Here is a 16,335-nt window from a genome sequence, read left to right on the forward strand (position 1 = left end):
TTACTTTCTGATTCGACATTAACTGTGCTTTTTGCTCCCTAAGCTCAAAAAAAAAGAAAGCAACATAATTATCTCTGAACTCCTGCAGGTTCTACAGATTTCTTTGGTTCATTAGTATCTTTTTCTTTTGGAGTTGATTGATAGGGTGTTGCATTGATTCCAGTTCTCTCGTCTCTCCGTCTTCACTACGTCACTATTTATTCTCAGTTCTCGTCTCTGTCTTCAGCTCTCGTTAAGACACCAGTTTTAAGAAGTCATCCACTGATGGTTAAAACCATGTATTTCATTAACCTTTTTTCATGAAGGCATAACCAGTCATTTTGACTTCCCTCCTAACAGCCTGCTAGACTGTAGAGATGAATTTCTTGGGCTTTGACTTAATAGGAAGCTCCAGGTAACAGAGAGATCAGCTGCAGCAAAACCAAAAGCTTGTAGAAGTTTCCTATCTGGTTTGGCAAAGGGAAAAGACACATGATCGGTTATGGGATTTCTCTAATAATTACAGTAAATACTGTAATTCGATTTCAGTGCAAGGCTAGAGGGAAACCCCGCTTCACAATTCGTATTTTGAGTTGCTCTTTAATATACCTAAATTTCCTCTGTGAATCAAAATCTCATTAATGCATGAATTAGAGATGCCACCAAAATTAACTTGCCCTCTGGACATGCCATTTTGCTATTTAAGTTTCATAGTTAGAAATTGCCAATGGCTTTCCCAGCTACCTGCTTGGCTACCAGAAATGCTCTGCAAGTCATGCTAACAGTGCATGACCAGAATTCCTCCACTGGCTTCAGACATCGTTATTAAAGGATCTGTGTCTCAGCCCAGGCCTGGCACTGGGGAAATCCCAAGGTGATGCTTGTGGAGTGATGGGTTTCAGCAGAACAGCGCTGCTCGCCTGAGAGTTGAGTCACTCTTCCCAGAAGAGTTCAAAACCAGGTCAGACATGTTAGTGCAGAGAAAACAGGCTCAATCTATAACTGACTGATTTTAATCTCTACCACCCCCTTCCAGCCCATCTTATTTTCACAGTCAACCAACAAACAAGTCTGCTTTTCAGCATTTGCTTTTTTTCCCCTTTCCTTCGTTTATACTCCTTTCTAGCTATTATAATTTATGTCAGTGTTATAAGGCTTTGACTGAGATTCCAGCCTGTTTTATTACTGTACCTCCCTGCAAAAAGATGATCTCTGCCTTGAAACCTTGCAAGTGGTAAGAGCAGGCCATATGGGGCTGGGAAGGGAGGAAGCTCTCTTTTCATTGAGGAAGAGCTGAACGACAGTGAAATCAAGTGATTCATCCCAGCTTACTCAGAAATCAAAGCTGCCCAGCCCTTACCTAGTGCTCTATACTATGCAATATACTCTTGGTGTACTTGCCTGCTTTCCTTTTGTTGGAAATCTGATGGCAGTGGTGTAAACTTTGCTCGGGGAGCCTTCAGGTGGCCAAATATCACCTTTGATATTAAAGCTGTTTTGATTACCCTAACTCTGCATGGTTTCCTCTGCTGGCAGTCCTGCCGGTCATAGCTCTGCTGACTTCCCAATCTCGTGCTAATGAAACGCCAGTTTCTCTCCGAAATGTTTGAGAGAGAGTATTTTGACTTTGTTCAGGAGACACATGAAATACTCCTCTGCTTTACGGTGTTTTTAAACCACAGTAGCATCAAAGCTTTTAAAACAACGCATCCCTGCCCAGTGAACTACTGAAAAACAACTGTTCTGCTAAAACATCTGGGAGCAACGCTGCCCCCCAGCCTCACCTCCCGATTTTTTAAATCGCAATACCGTGTGACCAATAGCCTCAGTTAAAGGTACGCGGTCAGGCTTAACCACGGCTCCGCGTTCCGCCAGGTGCAGCCAGGGAAAGCGGGGGAACTTTCACCGCTTCTTGGCAAGGCTTTCTCGCACTTCAGCCTCCCGCGGTGACTGCAGGGCCTCCCGCCGCGCCGCGCCTCGCCGCGGAGGGCCGCGGCAGGAGGCGGCACCGCCTCAGGCGGAGGCACCGTCTCAGGCGCGGCCGACGGTCGGCCCCGCCTCTCCGTAGGCGGGGTGGAGGCGGAGCGGGGCAGGGAGGCAGCGGTCGGTCCTTCACCCGCCAGCGGCTGCAGCGGGGGCCGGGCTGCGGGTGTGAGGCGGCCCCGGGCAGGCCTGCGCCGCCGCTGGCCCCGCTCCTCAGGGACCGGCGAGCAGCCTCCGGGGCCGGCCGGCGGGGCGCTGCCGGCCGGGCCATGCCGTGTCGGGCACCGCTCGTCTCCCTCCTCCTCCTCCTCCTCTTCCTCGGCTTGGCCCTGGCCTCGGGCGCAGGTGGGTGCGGCGGGGCGCGGGGCTCGCTGCGGTCGCGGCCGGCGGCGCGGGGCTGGAGGCTGCCGCTCGGCCGGCGCCTCTCTGCGCGCCTCCTCCCCGGTGGCCTTCCGGCCCGGGAGGCGGTGGAAGGCTGTGGAGCCGGGGGCCCGGGCCGGGGCGGCCTCGGAGGGGGCTGGCGGGGGCCAGCGGGGCGGTGCCTCCTAGGCGGAGAGCGGAGCTGTTGGGGATTTCGCCTCTTCCTTACCCCGCCTGTGCCTGGCCCTCTGGAGGAGGGCGAGTCCGGGTTTCTCCTGCCGACCACGGGGGTTGCCGCTCCTGGAAAATCTGCCGTCGCCTGGGCTGCCATAGGCCCGGGGCGGGCTGTGCGGCGCTGGCTGCGGGCAGCGTGGCCCCAGACCGGCCGCGTCTGTGAGAGAGCGGCTAAAACCAGCGCGGGTTCAGCCCTGAGGGGACTTGGTACGGCACAAGTCGTCGATGTGTCAGTGGTTTGTGATGTGGCACCTGTTCACCAGCTGCACTCGAGCCACCTCTGTTCAATTTCGTGAATTGGCGGTTTTAGACTTCGGTGTAAATGTGTTGCCATCATGGAGGAGGGAGGGGTTTGCTCTTCAGGTCGGGTCTCAGCTGTAGCTCATGAGTATAATCCTGGCTTCAGAATGTGTCCCAGCACCCTTGGAAGAGCTGCAGTGACATGTCTTGAATGAGGTGTGCGTGCAGCGTGGTCCTTATTCGGGCACGAGGGTGACCTCATGAGTTCAGCGTGTCCGCTGTCGCGTTTGGTTGTGTTTGCCAAGGCCTGGCTGACCAGCCCGTGCCTGGTGAGTCCCACGGGGCTCCCCGGCTGTCTGGGGGCAGCTGTCATTCCAGGCTCACAGGCCGTGGCCAGACTCGGGAGCCCGAATGCGCACGGGTGGGTCGAGGTGAGCTGGGGACGCCTGCCGCAATCAGTGTTGCCCAGTTCCTTCCCATCGTCAGCAGCGGGATTCCCCAGGGAGCTGTGCTGGCATTTGGCTTGTGTGCAGAGCCTCCTCCCCTCTGCGCTCTCATAGACATGGCGCGCTGTTTCCTCTGTTGCGAATGGAAATGCTACACGTTAAAATCTGAGCAAAAAGAACAGCTAGCTGTCATCACCTGTCCCCCCCACGGTTCTGCTGTTTGCCTTTTGCAGGTTTTGGTGCCTGTCTGACAGTATGAGAAGCCAGTTTGATACACTAGAACAGAAAAAGTCCATCCAAAAAAAAAAACCCTAGGCTTGTTTTTTACCAGTTTAGCAAAATGATGTGTTCTCAGGCTGATGCAGGAGAAGAGATCAGAAATCATTCAGGAGTGGGAACGGATGCTGTGAAACATGGCTAGGCCAAGCCAAGCTGCTTTCACTCACTGTAAGTTGTGGCTTCACACTCTGCTATGTGAAAGCTCTTGACTTGCGGCTTGAAGAGTCAGGAAGTCTCTGCATCAGGAAAAAACAATCTGAGCGTTGTTTAGCAGATGCTTTAAAAGAGCTGGTTCAGCGAGACCACCTTCCAGGTGGAAAGAAAAAGTGGAATGCTTCTGCCTTTCCCTGGCTGAGGTAGTTTGGGGTTTTTCTAGGATACTTGCATATGTGTGTGCTTTTTTCTGGAGTGGGCATTTTGTTACTTTGGAACATACAAACTAATGATGGTTAAGGAGTTCATTGTGTGATTAAAGAAATTTAAGTAACTTCCTTGTCAAGTTGCAGTATCTAACCAAAATACAATTGCATTCCCTTGGCATGCTGTAGAAGCAGCTCCTCAGTGCAGTAGTGAGTGCCTTGTGGCACACAACACCTTGATGTTCAACTACAGAGCCATAGATTTGATAGTTTTTTCAGTGTTTTTGAAGCTGGTAGGGGAAATGATCTGTTTCTGAATGCTAATGTAACGCAAAATAATAAGTCTGCAGTCCTGATTGAGGAGAAGATGAAGGACGAGGGCAGCTGGTTCATTGCTTTTTCCTTTTTCTTTTCTTTTTTTTTTCTTAGAGGGAGAGAAAAGGGGAAAAAAAAGTTAGTGCCTGTGTTTCGTTCTGATGGCTTTCTTGAATTTTGTAAAATTAGTTTGTATCGGATGTCTGAGTGCACAGATTGCTGATGGTGTGAGATACCTTGCCACATGCCAGACCAGCAGTGAGAGTGAAAAAAAGAATCTGCATGACTGGAAAGTGAAAACTTTTCTTGAATGAAGAAGAGGTTACTTAGTGGCCTTTAAAGTATGTGAGAGATTAATAGTTTAGGTGGTGTTTGTCACTGTAAGTAATCTCAAATAGGTTTGCAATGCTGAATGATCCATCTGAAGCCTAAGGCAATGTGTGTTTACTTAAGACCACTACTCAGAAGTTGAGGCTGCAAAACTGGTAACATTCCTAATTAAAAACTTTGAGAGCTTAACTAGTTCTTTAGTATTTTGGACTTAGGGTTTAACGCAACTTTATGAAGACTCGTGTCGTCTCTTTCCTGTACATGGAGAATGTTAAGCACCTGGCATGACGTCTCTTCCAAAACACGGCACTGTCAGCAGCAGTGTGCTGTCTAGTGCTGTGTGACAAAATCAGATGTAGCAATCAAAAAGAAAAAACTTTTTAACATTATCCCCATATTCCCAAAGAAGGCTGAGGCCAGAATTTAGCTTAAGTGCTTGATCTTCTGATCTCACCTATGTAAAAAACTAACTGTATCTTAGGAGACTTACTGACTTGAGAACAAAAAGTAGAACTGTTTCTGTGTGGGATATCATACGACAGTTGTCTTTGAGTGTAGGACCTGTTGACCCAGTATGTTTAATGGTGTAAGGGGATCACTACGTGGACAAATACAAATCAAGTGTAGAAGGAAAACCTTTCTTCTCCCTCTTTGGATAGGCAGGCAGTGAAGCTGCACACAGCAAGGATGTGCAGGCTCCATCCTTGGAGGTTTCGAGACTTGCCTGGAGAAAGCCCTGAGCAGCCTGGTCTGATCCCAGGGCAGGGCCTTGGACTGGAGGCCTCCCAAGGACTGGGACTGCAGTGCTCTGCTTAAAAATGTGAGGTTTTTCTGGTTTTAAAGGCATTTGAAAACTGCATTTTCCCATCTTCCTCACCTCAGCCTACTTGCTGTAATGTTAGTCTCTTTCTTTTGGCTATCCCAATTCCTTGCCGTTGATCTCCATGTGTTTCAGTGGTTTTTGGTTCTCCAGCCTGCTGTTTTGCCCTGTTTGCCAGCTAACGTCTCCCTCCAGCTGCTCCCCTGCTTAACTTCTCATTTGGCTTTCTTTACTTCATCTGCCCCCATTTCCTCTGCCCTTGGTTCTCTGCCTTTTGCTTGGCTGCTCGCCCACCCTCCCTTCCTTCCTTCCTCCCTCCACTTGTTTTTTCTACTCCTCTTTCTGGTGCTCCAGTCCCAATAGACATCTTCCTCCTCCGCCCTGCTTGGGCCAGCAAGGGAGTCGTTCTTCTCCTGTACTAGAGACATAACTCTTGTCTCTCAGCTTCTGTGTTCCTCACCTCCTGACAAGCTGCTCCAGAGTGCTTGCAGTCTCCGTTCACCCCAGGAGTTTATAACATGACCGAATTTGGGTGGTCATTCCTACTAGCAGAAGGCATGCCTCTGTCCTTTACTACATTGTGAAATCGGTTTCAAAATTTACAAAACTTCAGACTTGCGAGTGGAACGGTGCACTGTGTGTTTGTGAATGTTAAGTACGAGACGGTTTTTGTTTTGTTTTTTTTTTTACCTGTTTCCTGGAAAGTTTCAGTGTAGTGTCCTCTGTGTTTTCAGACAAGTTAGCAGGAAGCAGATGGTCAGGAAGAATGTGTTCTGAGTCGTTAACACAGTAAAACGTGAGATGCAGACAATTGAAATAGATGAGCTTTTGTAATGACAAGTGGCAGTGGACCTTAATTTAAAGCTTCGTGGGAGAGTCGGGTGGGGTTTATTGTTTTGTGCTGGACTCAGTACTTTCAGTGCTATGTTCTGTGTGGAATAAATAAAAGCAGTAAGTTGCAATTCAGAGCTTTGTGGATAGCAGAGACTTAAATGTACTGTTACTAGTGCATCTAGAAATGGAATGAGGAGGAGGAAAGATTTTGCCTGCAAAGCAGTGAAAATGTAGTATGTGGTGATGGAATTTGGAGACCAGAGATTAGCTACTGTATACTTGAATGCTTTAATAGTTATTTTTATTCCTCCTCTCACTTTAGAATCTTCTCCCCGTTTACTGGCGCCGAAGGATGTGATGGTTTATTCCTATAACTTTCGTAGTTCACTGAGGTGGTCCCCTGTTAAAGTGGATAGAGGCTTGGTGTTATATACAGTCCATTTTAAAACGTAAGTAAATAGATCTAAAACCAACCAAACTGATTTTGTTCTTACCCAGTAACACAATTGTGTGTTTTTTTTTTTTTTAAAAAGCTAAAAATTAATAAACAAATGAAAGAATGAGTTGTCTGTTACAGGTGCTTTTATATATATCTGAAAGCAGCTTCTGAAGACTGACAGTCTCTTAGCTTGTGTTATTTCCACTAAACTGAGCAAAGATTGAAGACCTGAAGAGCACCCAAAAATGTTGTGTAGTTTACTGTATAATTTTAGCCTTACTGAATTCTCCCTCACTAATTTAAATTTTCCCCCAGATATGAGGAGATGCGGGTGCTGAAGGGGCTATGGAATTAAACCCTCGTGAAAGTGGTAGTTTTGTAACATGTTCTGTTGTTACAATCCCTCCCGCCCAGACAATTTTTGTATTTTAGATAGTTGTGCTGTTCTGCTGATGCTTTATTTGTCCTTTGTTTTGCATTGCAGAGGGGCTTTTAACGAGTGGGATCAGATGAACTGCACCCATATCACCCAGACTGAATGCAGTTTGCCCTGGTCGCTTAAGGAGCGGCGCTGGACTGTTGTTTTGCGTGTGAGGGCTGAGCTGGGGCAAGTGACTTCTGACTGGGTGGAAACAGATCCATTTGTGGCAGAGAGAAACAGTAAGTGCTGTTTATGATTTCAGTCTCTTTCTCTCTCAAAGGAAACTTCTTTGAAAAAATGTTTGTTGTCTGTTCTAAGCTTTTTTTGACTCTATTGTATACAAAAGCCAAGTGAGAGAATTGTGGGTGTTTAGTTAACAAAAACTACAACGCCTTCGTGTGTCACTAGGAATTTGATACTACTGAGTTCCTCTGAAGTTTGGTAAGCAATGCGCACTTTCAACAGGTATCAAAAGAGAAACAGAGGAGTTTCCTTATGTGGTTAAGCCTTATAAGAACTACAACGTATGTATATCATGTTAGAGAGTTTTCCATTTTCTTGTTTCCGCAATTAGCACTGCCTCATGCACGCATACACCCCCTTGATTCGTGGTGGTCTGAGTACAAACTACCTGTTTCTATTGAACAGATCCCTTTTCTAATAAATATAAACTGTTCTGACTACAGTGTAGAAGGGTCAAGGCACCCCTTAAATCCCGTTAAATGTGCGAACGAATATATTGTTGTTTTTTATAAGATCTGCTCTTTACCTTGCTGTGATTGGTTTCAGGATTAGAAGAAAGTAAATGTTGAGTTTAAAAATACCTCTGAAATTATAAAGAAGCAGAGGACTGGATGTATGCACTCTTTAGTTCAAGTTCTCCCATACCTTGTGAGGTGCAGTGGTGGTCCATGCTGCAAAGAGTATGATGCTTTCCCTGATGACTTCAATTCTAAACCTTGGATTTTCTCTAGTAGTAAAGAGTGTGGGGATGAGGAACTACCCGAAGCCTGAGTTGAAGATTACAACTGATGTATCGGTAGCTTGTCATGCAGTTTGGGAGTGAGATCCTTTGGGGGTCAGGAAAGCGCTGGGCTAATGGGAATACAAGACAAAAGAGAGGCTTGGTGTGGGAGAGATGTTTGTGTGTCTGTTTCTTGGGAGAGCAAGAGGAACGTTATGGGCTCATTCTTGTGTGACTGACCTCGAGATCAGTTCCTAGATGCCAAGACCATGCTCTGCTCAGTCAGGCTGTTCTCTTCCTTTAATGTTTGAGTCAGTTCCACTTGAAAGGGGAACTTCAGGAATTTGTGAGGACACACAGCAAGATACAAGCAAGTTGTACAGCAACAGGAAGTAGAAAGAAACTGAAATTTTTCTACTGATATAAAGGTCATGGGGCCCAATTTTGTCTAAGGTAACGGTGGACAGAGCAGGTTCTGCTGGATTTTTTGACGTGCAATAAGCAATGATTACATGCAAGGATTGATTTTCACTGTTGTTACCCCTCTTCAGTATGCAAGCAGCTGTTAACTACTAGAGTATTTGCATGAGTGGATTTTTTGGCATCCTGGGGTGCTTTACAAATGCTGATAAGCTCAACTGGTGAAAAAAGTCAAGATATAAAGGATAAATGACTAGTGACCATATATGACCCATGATCATACAAGTCTGTTGCATTAGGACTGACAATACTTTTATATAATATTTTTCGTGACTTAGACCTCAGAGTAGTTCACCAAAGGAAGTCATTGTCTTTACCCTATAGGACTGATGGAGATACCAAAGCAAGGAGGGGAAAACTAATTATTCCTCTTCCAATCTATTGACTCAGAGTGTTTTTTAGAGAACATGGAGTATGTGGCAGGCTATTTCAAGGAAAAAACAAACAAACAACAAAATTGTATTGTCATTAACTGCAGATAAATTCAGATACATTCTAGTGAATATTTACTGAATTTCCAGAGAAAATTAACAGAAAACTATTTTTTTAATTACCTGGTTTCACTTATTCTTTCAAGTCTTTTTCCTTAGATGTGTAATAAAGTAGATATCTTAAATGCATTAAGTAGATGAGAAAATATTGTATTTCTTTTCTTGAGAAAAAGCTATCAATATTTAGCATGTAAAGCTGAAGACAGTATAATGAGCTGTTCTGTGTCCCAGAAGTTCACTGCTCTTTCTGTGTTTATTTTTCAGCTACTATAGGGCCTCCTAAAGTGAATAGCGTGATTGAAAGCTCTGACTCGCTTCTCATTAGTGTCACATCCCCTTTTGGATCTGAAGCAGGCGATTTTCTTCAGTATCATGTGTCCTACTGGGAGAACACAACGAGTACTACTAAAAAAGTAAGAATTCTCTCCGATTTACTTTGTTCATAATGCCTTTGTGACCGAGATGTGAGTCAGTGTCTCTTGGCAAAACAGCAGAAATAGAGGAAGAAAACCAATGTATTTTTTTTTTCTCTAGCAGTAAAGGTCAGCATTTGGTATCTTGAAAAAAAACTCGATTTGGTCTTGGCACAAGTATTGCATGTATTACAAAACTTTCAAAACCATCTTTTTTTCCTCCATATGAAACAAAGGTTAAATCACATTGTAGATCAAGGGAAAGAATCCACAAAGTGTCAAAGGTGACTTTAAAACAACGTTTAGATTCCAAAGTTTGCTTAGGCAATTTGGAAAACTGAATTACTCTTCCTCCTTTCCTGTGCTGGGCTTGTTTGTGCTGGCAGCTTCAGTAACAGGCCACTTTGGCCTGATGTCTCCTGTTCTTAGGGCAGAGAAAGGCAGAGTTATTAGAAACACACTGGACACAGCTGGGATGAGCTGTCCCCTTTTCATATTGGGGCTTAGAGGTGTCGGTCTCGTCGTGCACTTATGCTGCTGTCTCAGGCCCTGGTAATTGTGTTCTTGACAGGCTAGTGTTGCAGGGGGGAGATTATTAAGTTACATTAAAAAAAAAATAAGAGGAAGAAGATTGAAAAGAACGTCATTCTCAAGTCAAATGTTGGAAAAACAGAAGCAGAAAAAAATAATTAAAAAAACCATTTTCTTTCAAAGACCTTGCCAAATCTGAAATGCCTCTGCTTCCTTCCTCTCTTGCACCAATGTGTATTTTTCTGACACACATAAAATACCATCATGTTTGAGATTCAAACAAGAAGTCACTCTTGTGTGCTTCTGGAGGCTTCACTGAGGCCCTTATCCTCGCCCCTTACAGCCTAAAAATTCCCAAAAGACTTTGATGGCTGTGTGGAAACTGGGGAGGTTTTGCACTGCCCATCAGCTGTTTTCCTCTTCAGTAGAAGGAGCTGAGATAGTGGAAGCTCTTCACTGAACTACGCTTCCATCAGCCTCCTCTGATGGTGGAGGCACTTCTCGTGGCTTGTTTTTCCCTCCCCTTTCCTATATTGCGCTCACTGCCTGAGCTGTTACAGAAGTTCCGTCAAAGCATCCAGCAGTGTATCGTGGATAAAATGAGACCTCATATACGTTGTCATGCCTCTACTGTTTGTGCCTTTATAGATGGTTTTAAATGGTCAGGCTTAAGTTCATTTAAAAACAATGACTTTTCAAGTAGGAAATTAAAATACATTTCACTGCTTCTCTGGTTTGGGAAAGCTGAGTTATGAAAAATAAAATCTGTGCTTTTTGAATGAGTAACTTAAACATGGAGAGGGAATTTGTGCTGAAGACAGGTCTAGTTTTTACAATACGCTTTTTTTTTTGTGTCTTTTAAACAGGAGATGAAGACGAGCAATACACTATTCAAAATCAGAAATCTAAAGGAATTGACACTTTATTGTTTTGAAATTCAAGTAGAATTGATGATACGTTCAGATCTCCAGTTACGTGGACTGCAAAGTGTCCCAGAGTGTTACAGAACTATAATCAGTGGTATAAATCGAATTGTGTTATTTTTTGTGTCTAGTGGGATGAATGTAAAACATGAGCTTTAGATCGTGTAACTGGTCCCTCACGTACCCGTGTTTGTCAGGAGTGCTAAGAGAACATGACTCATAGTAGTTTGTAATTGTCATTAATGGCAAAATAATAAGAAATTTTTCAGTCCGCCATTGAGGGTCTGTGTTAAACTCTTCCCCTTGTCCTTTTCCTTCATAAGTACTGCTATAGGTATTACTTTCTAGAAATATGCAAAGAAAGTACAAATACTTATTCTATAGAGGAAGGCATTGATGAAGACGACAGTGTTGCTCTTTCAAATCCTCTCCTTCATCAATGCCTTCTGCAGGACAGGAACGTTGCTCTCCTCTTTGACCTGGTCTCGAGCTCCGTGTTTTTGTACAAGATAAGAGAGAGGGTGAGGGGAGGAGCAGGCATGTATAAGATAACGGAGTTTGTCCCTCTCTTGAATCTCTCTGCGTGACTGCCAACGCACAGGCACGGTGCTGTTTAGCGTGCTTTGAATGTGCTGGAAAACATGTAGGTGAAACCTGCTTATGCAGTTTCTGAAGCCCCTCAGGAGGTGACCTCCAGGGTAGTATTGACCAAGCGCTGGATCGTAAGCCCCTGAGCTGTGGTGTTGGAGTCTCTGATGCTCCCTTTGCTGAAAATCTTCTGAAAGAGAAGCTGCTGGAGTTAATGGCCCTTGCTGACAACTCGAGGGTGGCAGGACAGATGGTGTTCCCCCCCCCGCCCTCTGCCCGCCAGCAGTGATGCCTCCAGCTCTGCATTTGCTCTGCTAGCATGTCAAGTAGAAGCTTGACTTAGGCTGTGCGATTGAGAGGAAGAGGCTTGTGGGAGCTGGTGGCTTCCATGTGGAATCACAAAACAAGCTACTTCTGAATGCAGGTGTTCAGAGTGCATCTACAGTAGAGTTGTGATCTTAGCCTTGACAATTACACTTCAATTACTAAGTATAGTAAATTTCAGCTTGCTGTATATTGTTTTGCATTTGGTGATATATAAATATGAACCTACCATATCTATATGTGTGTGTGGTTTTTTTTTTTCTTTTTCAGAAGCAACTAGAGCTGGATATATCATACTAATATTTGTGTTGGTGTTACTTTTTGTAAATCTGGTAGCGGTTGGTTTGTTTCTTTTGTGGAGACACCGCAGAACAATTAAATTTTGGTCTCGGCCACCTTTAGAAATCCCATCACACTTTGAAGAGGTATGTGTAGACATTTTATTTTTCTCCCCCATCTCCCCCTCCCCTTGTAAAAGACAGTGATGATCTTGGAGTAAATATGGATGAAGCTAGTTGTTGAGTAACAGAAATAGATATAAATAATTGTTGACTTAGTGTAAACTGGTACTTTTCTCATATATGATCTCCCACTCTATTCCTCTTTTACTCAACTGACTTATTTTTCTCCGCGCTAAGATACAAATGCTGCTATAATCCTGTTACTAAACCGGAGTAAGATTCTCTGTTCCTTGACTACCCCTTGTCCACCCCTTTCTTTGCTCATCTAAGTCATCAGGCCTGAAACAGTTGCTCACTTGAAGCAAAAAGCTTTTGTGTGCTGCAGAACATGTACTTGGGACCTAGGTCTCCAATTAGAAATCTAATATGGAAAATAGAACACTGCTCATTTTAAGAGCAACGACTGACTTGAAGACTAAGGACTACCTAGGGGAAAGTTCTTGGGCTTCTTTCTCTTTTTTCCTGTAGTTGTAGCAATACTCAGATGAAAAAGTCATCCTGGGATTTTTTCCTCCTTGTAGCTCACACATTTCTGTACTAAATGCTATTGTTTCAGTCCTGTCATCTTCCTCTTTTTAGTATTTAAACAGGAAGTAGTCTTGTAAGCAAAGTTCTTGGTTTAAAAATTCTTGTTTAGGATGCATTCCAGATTTTGAAAAGCTTGTATTTATTTGCAGCTCTTTGAGGCGTGTTTCTTTGTACATACCTGCATGTCAGAGTAGTCCGTTGTGCTATGGTAGTTCTGTACTTGTGGAGCTGTTTTTCCAGGTTTTTATAGAAGTATGGCTGAATGAACCCAGACTCTCTGCAGAGTCCTGAGCACATCTTTTCTCTCTTCATGCTGCCTCAGCTGCCATTTCATGGGGGCTCCATGGAGACAGCTGTATCACATATCAAGCAAAGTATTTCTCATGTAGGGAAAAAAATCCATGTGCAATGTATAGAAGTATGGCTGAATGAACCCAGACTCTCTGCAGAGTCCTGAGCACATCTTTTCTCTCTTCATGCTGCCTCAGCTGCCATTTCATGGGGGCTCCATGGAGACAGCTGTATCACATATCAAGCAAAGTATTTCTCATGTAGGGAAAAAAATCCATGTGCAATGTACTAAAATAGGGCAGTGTTTCCTGCAAAGGACTTCCAAGAATAGTCTGTCATCATGTGTTCTGGAGCAATTGTATTAATCTGGAAAATATGCAGCAAAAGTAGGTATCTTGAACAATGGTGAGCCTGGTTTTAGGCGAAACACTGATAAGAAATGAAGAAAAATGAGGAAGTATGCAGGATTTTTAAAATGTGTGTTTTTAAAAGGGATCAAGCAGCCTGAGGCTTATCCTCTTAAAACACTTTCCATGAGTACAGAATACTGATTATTTTAAGGCAGTTTCATGTGTACTCAAAAGATTTTTCAGAAAAATCCCATGCTTCCTTCTGTAAAAGGAGATTTCAGCGTTCGGTGTTTGAGTTACAGGGAGCAGTTCTACTGCAGAAATGCCTTCATATAGCAAAGCCAAACTGAGGTTCATTGATGTCTTGAATTTGCTAAAGTTGATGTATTTGAGGCTCCCATATGAAACATTTGTTTTTAATACACCTGAAAAAATAATCCTGTTGCTCATTAGCCTTGCTATGATTACAGAGAAAACGATGCCTTAATTGAAACTAAAGTTAATTTTGTCCTACAACAGACGTGACTTGAACTGTGGTCCTGTCTCAGCCAGATTATGACACCTCCTACAGTACAGAACAAGCTTTTGAGTAAAAATACAAGTCAGTCTTTTAACGATGTGAAGGCGTCTGTGTTCCAGACATTTATTTTATTTTTTCTTTTAATTAGGGAAGAAGTGTTCAATGGCAGATTTTTTTGTTTGTTTGTTCAGTACTTGAAGTGGTAGATGGCTCCGATTCCCTGTGAGACACAAGATGGGCTTAGTCATAAGGAGCGTATATGGGGGTGGCAGGAGGAACAGAAAGCGTTTTCTCTGGCCTACATTTTTTCCTAATGCTCCTTTCTTTGATTATGCATTTATTGTAAAGCTGATGACTTAATTTTGGAAGAAAGGGGAGCAGAAGGAAAGTCAAAGCAAAAAGTAACTACAAGAGAAAAATGCCATTAGAGTTTTCTGGTAACAATAATAGATGCAGATACGACTTGCCTGACACTGAACAAACTAGGATCTTAGATCTCGTTTGCTCCATCAGTGCTTCAGACAAGCTGCCCGTTGCTAGATTCCTGCAGTTGGACAGTACATCCCCAGCAGTGTAATAAAGTGTTTTCTTCTGGTTTTTGTGTTTTGTTCTTAACTACTAGGAATTTGCTTGAACTGACTTGAAAAGAGTATTAGCCAAAATTTATAAAAAACCCAACGAAACAAAAACAACAAATAGGATATGCAGGCTGCTTTAACTCATTTAAATGGATGTTTACATGATTGATTTCTGCCCCCCCCCCCCCCCCCCCCCCCCCCCCGAAATAAGGTATTTTTAACTTTCTCCTTGTTTAACATAGTTTCAAGGAAATCCAGAGTAGAATACGCATTTAGCAGCTCACTGTGAATTCTGGTCTGAAGTGACATGCCTATAGGTGGTGGTACCTGCTCCGTCTCTGTGATTTCTAATACATCTGTTCTGCGGTTAAGTATCTAAACTGTTGTTTCTGGCTTTTTCCAGTATTTGAGGGACCCTAGCATGCCTGTTTTAGAGGTGTTGGACAATTACGCCATGGATGATCCCGACGATTCCTTATCTGTTTTATTTGGTGGAGGAGGAAGCCAGGCCTGTGGCAGCGGTTTGGATGGTCCAGCTTATTCACACAGCACCTCCAGTGACAGTGAAGTAACCTAAGCGGTGGTGCCCTAGGCTGAGTGCCCGTCCCAAGTCTTTGCAGAGGCTCCTGCCCACGAGCAGCCATGTGGCTACTGGCAGGACAGACAACGAGCTCTGGACAAAATGCAGCCACTGACAAACCCCGAGTGAGATGTTGCTTCCTGAGAACAGCATGGACCCTGAGCCTCTGTTTAAATGGCTTTTGCTGTGCCACAACAGCAACTGTGTTCTGCCAAAGAGACTTAACAGGTGGACCATGAAAGGGAAATGAACACTAAATTGCCTTGAGAGAGGCAGAACGTTATAAAATGGGTATATAAACATCATCGTGTTTCCCACTCCAATTGAAATAAAGCTTTGTGAAATAACGGCACTTTATGGTACGAGGTAGTATAACCTGGAATTTTTCAGTGAGTGAATAATTGCACCGTGAATTACTTTTATAGTGGCTTCTGTTTTGTTGCCTTATTTGTGAAGTCTGTGTTAGCACTCAAGGTGATTATATCTACCCCAGTAGCTTTCCTGAACCACTTTCAGTACATGTGGTCTTCTGTGGCAGCCTCTTCTCTCCAGATGAAAATGGCAGTCTAAAAAGAAATTTTATAATACTTTACTCTCCTCAGCATGAACCTGTGCAAGGAACTGCTGCAAGAAAAGCCTCCTACCACGTTCATGAGAAGCATTAATCTGCTGCTGCTGCAGCAAGACAGTCATTCTTCACAAAACAAACTTTGAAATAATTTTGCTTAGAATTTATATAACATGTATCAGACAGTAAAATCTCGTCTCAACTATCACATTAGTCCTGCAAATGAAAGGCTGACTGAGGGTTGTGGTTTGAGACCCTTAAATACTACAAGTTAAGCCTCACATCACAATCCTGTGGGGTCTGGAAGATGTCTAATAAAGCACGAAGAACAAGTGAACCACTTCTGTACTAAAAAGATTGGTTTTATTTGTTTGACTTTTTTCCTGGGTTTGATACAAGTCGCTTAAAAAAAAAAAGAAAGAAATATGCTTGTTTATTTGCAAGTGACTTGTTCAAGTTACTTAGGTCTGTTAATGAACCTGGTCGCTGTCAGAGCTGTGGGTTATCTGAGATAATGCTGTTCCAACCCTTCCAAAAATACACCAGACTTGCATGAAAAAATCAGTAATGTTTTTTGCAGAAGTTTCATGAGTTTGTTTCCTTGTAGAACTAATCTGATCACTTGTGATTAGGCAACAGGCCAAGACAACATAGTTATCTGAAGACTCAGTTGTACTTCACGTCTGGTAAGAATTTTCAAGTCAGC

At 43.7% G+C, this 16,335-nt stretch overlaps 1 protein-coding gene across 2 annotated transcripts; it reads left to right on the plus strand.

The window, feature by feature from the left end:
- The first annotated feature begins 2,216 nt into the window (after nucleotides 1-2,216).
- Nucleotides 2,217-16,049, plus strand: IFNGR2 (interferon gamma receptor 2). 2 transcript variants are annotated; one of them, XM_086617786.1, is made up of 7 exons: nucleotides 2,217-2,307; nucleotides 6,502-6,628; nucleotides 7,103-7,278; nucleotides 9,239-9,387; nucleotides 10,785-10,938; nucleotides 12,024-12,178; nucleotides 14,885-16,049. In XM_086617786.1, the coding sequence occupies exons 1-7, from the start codon at nucleotides 2,232-2,234 to the stop codon at nucleotides 15,056-15,058; spliced, it is 1,011 nt and encodes a 336-aa protein (XP_086473912.1). In that variant the 5' UTR covers nucleotides 2,217-2,231; the 3' UTR covers nucleotides 15,059-16,049. The 2 variants fall into 2 exon arrangements, with proteins under 2 accessions (XP_086473912.1, XP_086473920.1); XM_086617794.1 differs by lacking the exon at nucleotides 2,217-2,307 and adding an exon at nucleotides 5,185-5,345.
- Nucleotides 16,050-16,335: the final 286 nt, after the last annotated feature.

This window comes from Tauraco erythrolophus, chromosome 1 (assembly GCF_009769465.1).
Source record: "Tauraco erythrolophus isolate bTauEry1 chromosome 1, bTauEry1.pri, whole genome shotgun sequence".
Taxonomy (NCBI): Eukaryota; Metazoa; Chordata; class Aves; order Musophagiformes; family Musophagidae; genus Tauraco; species Tauraco erythrolophus.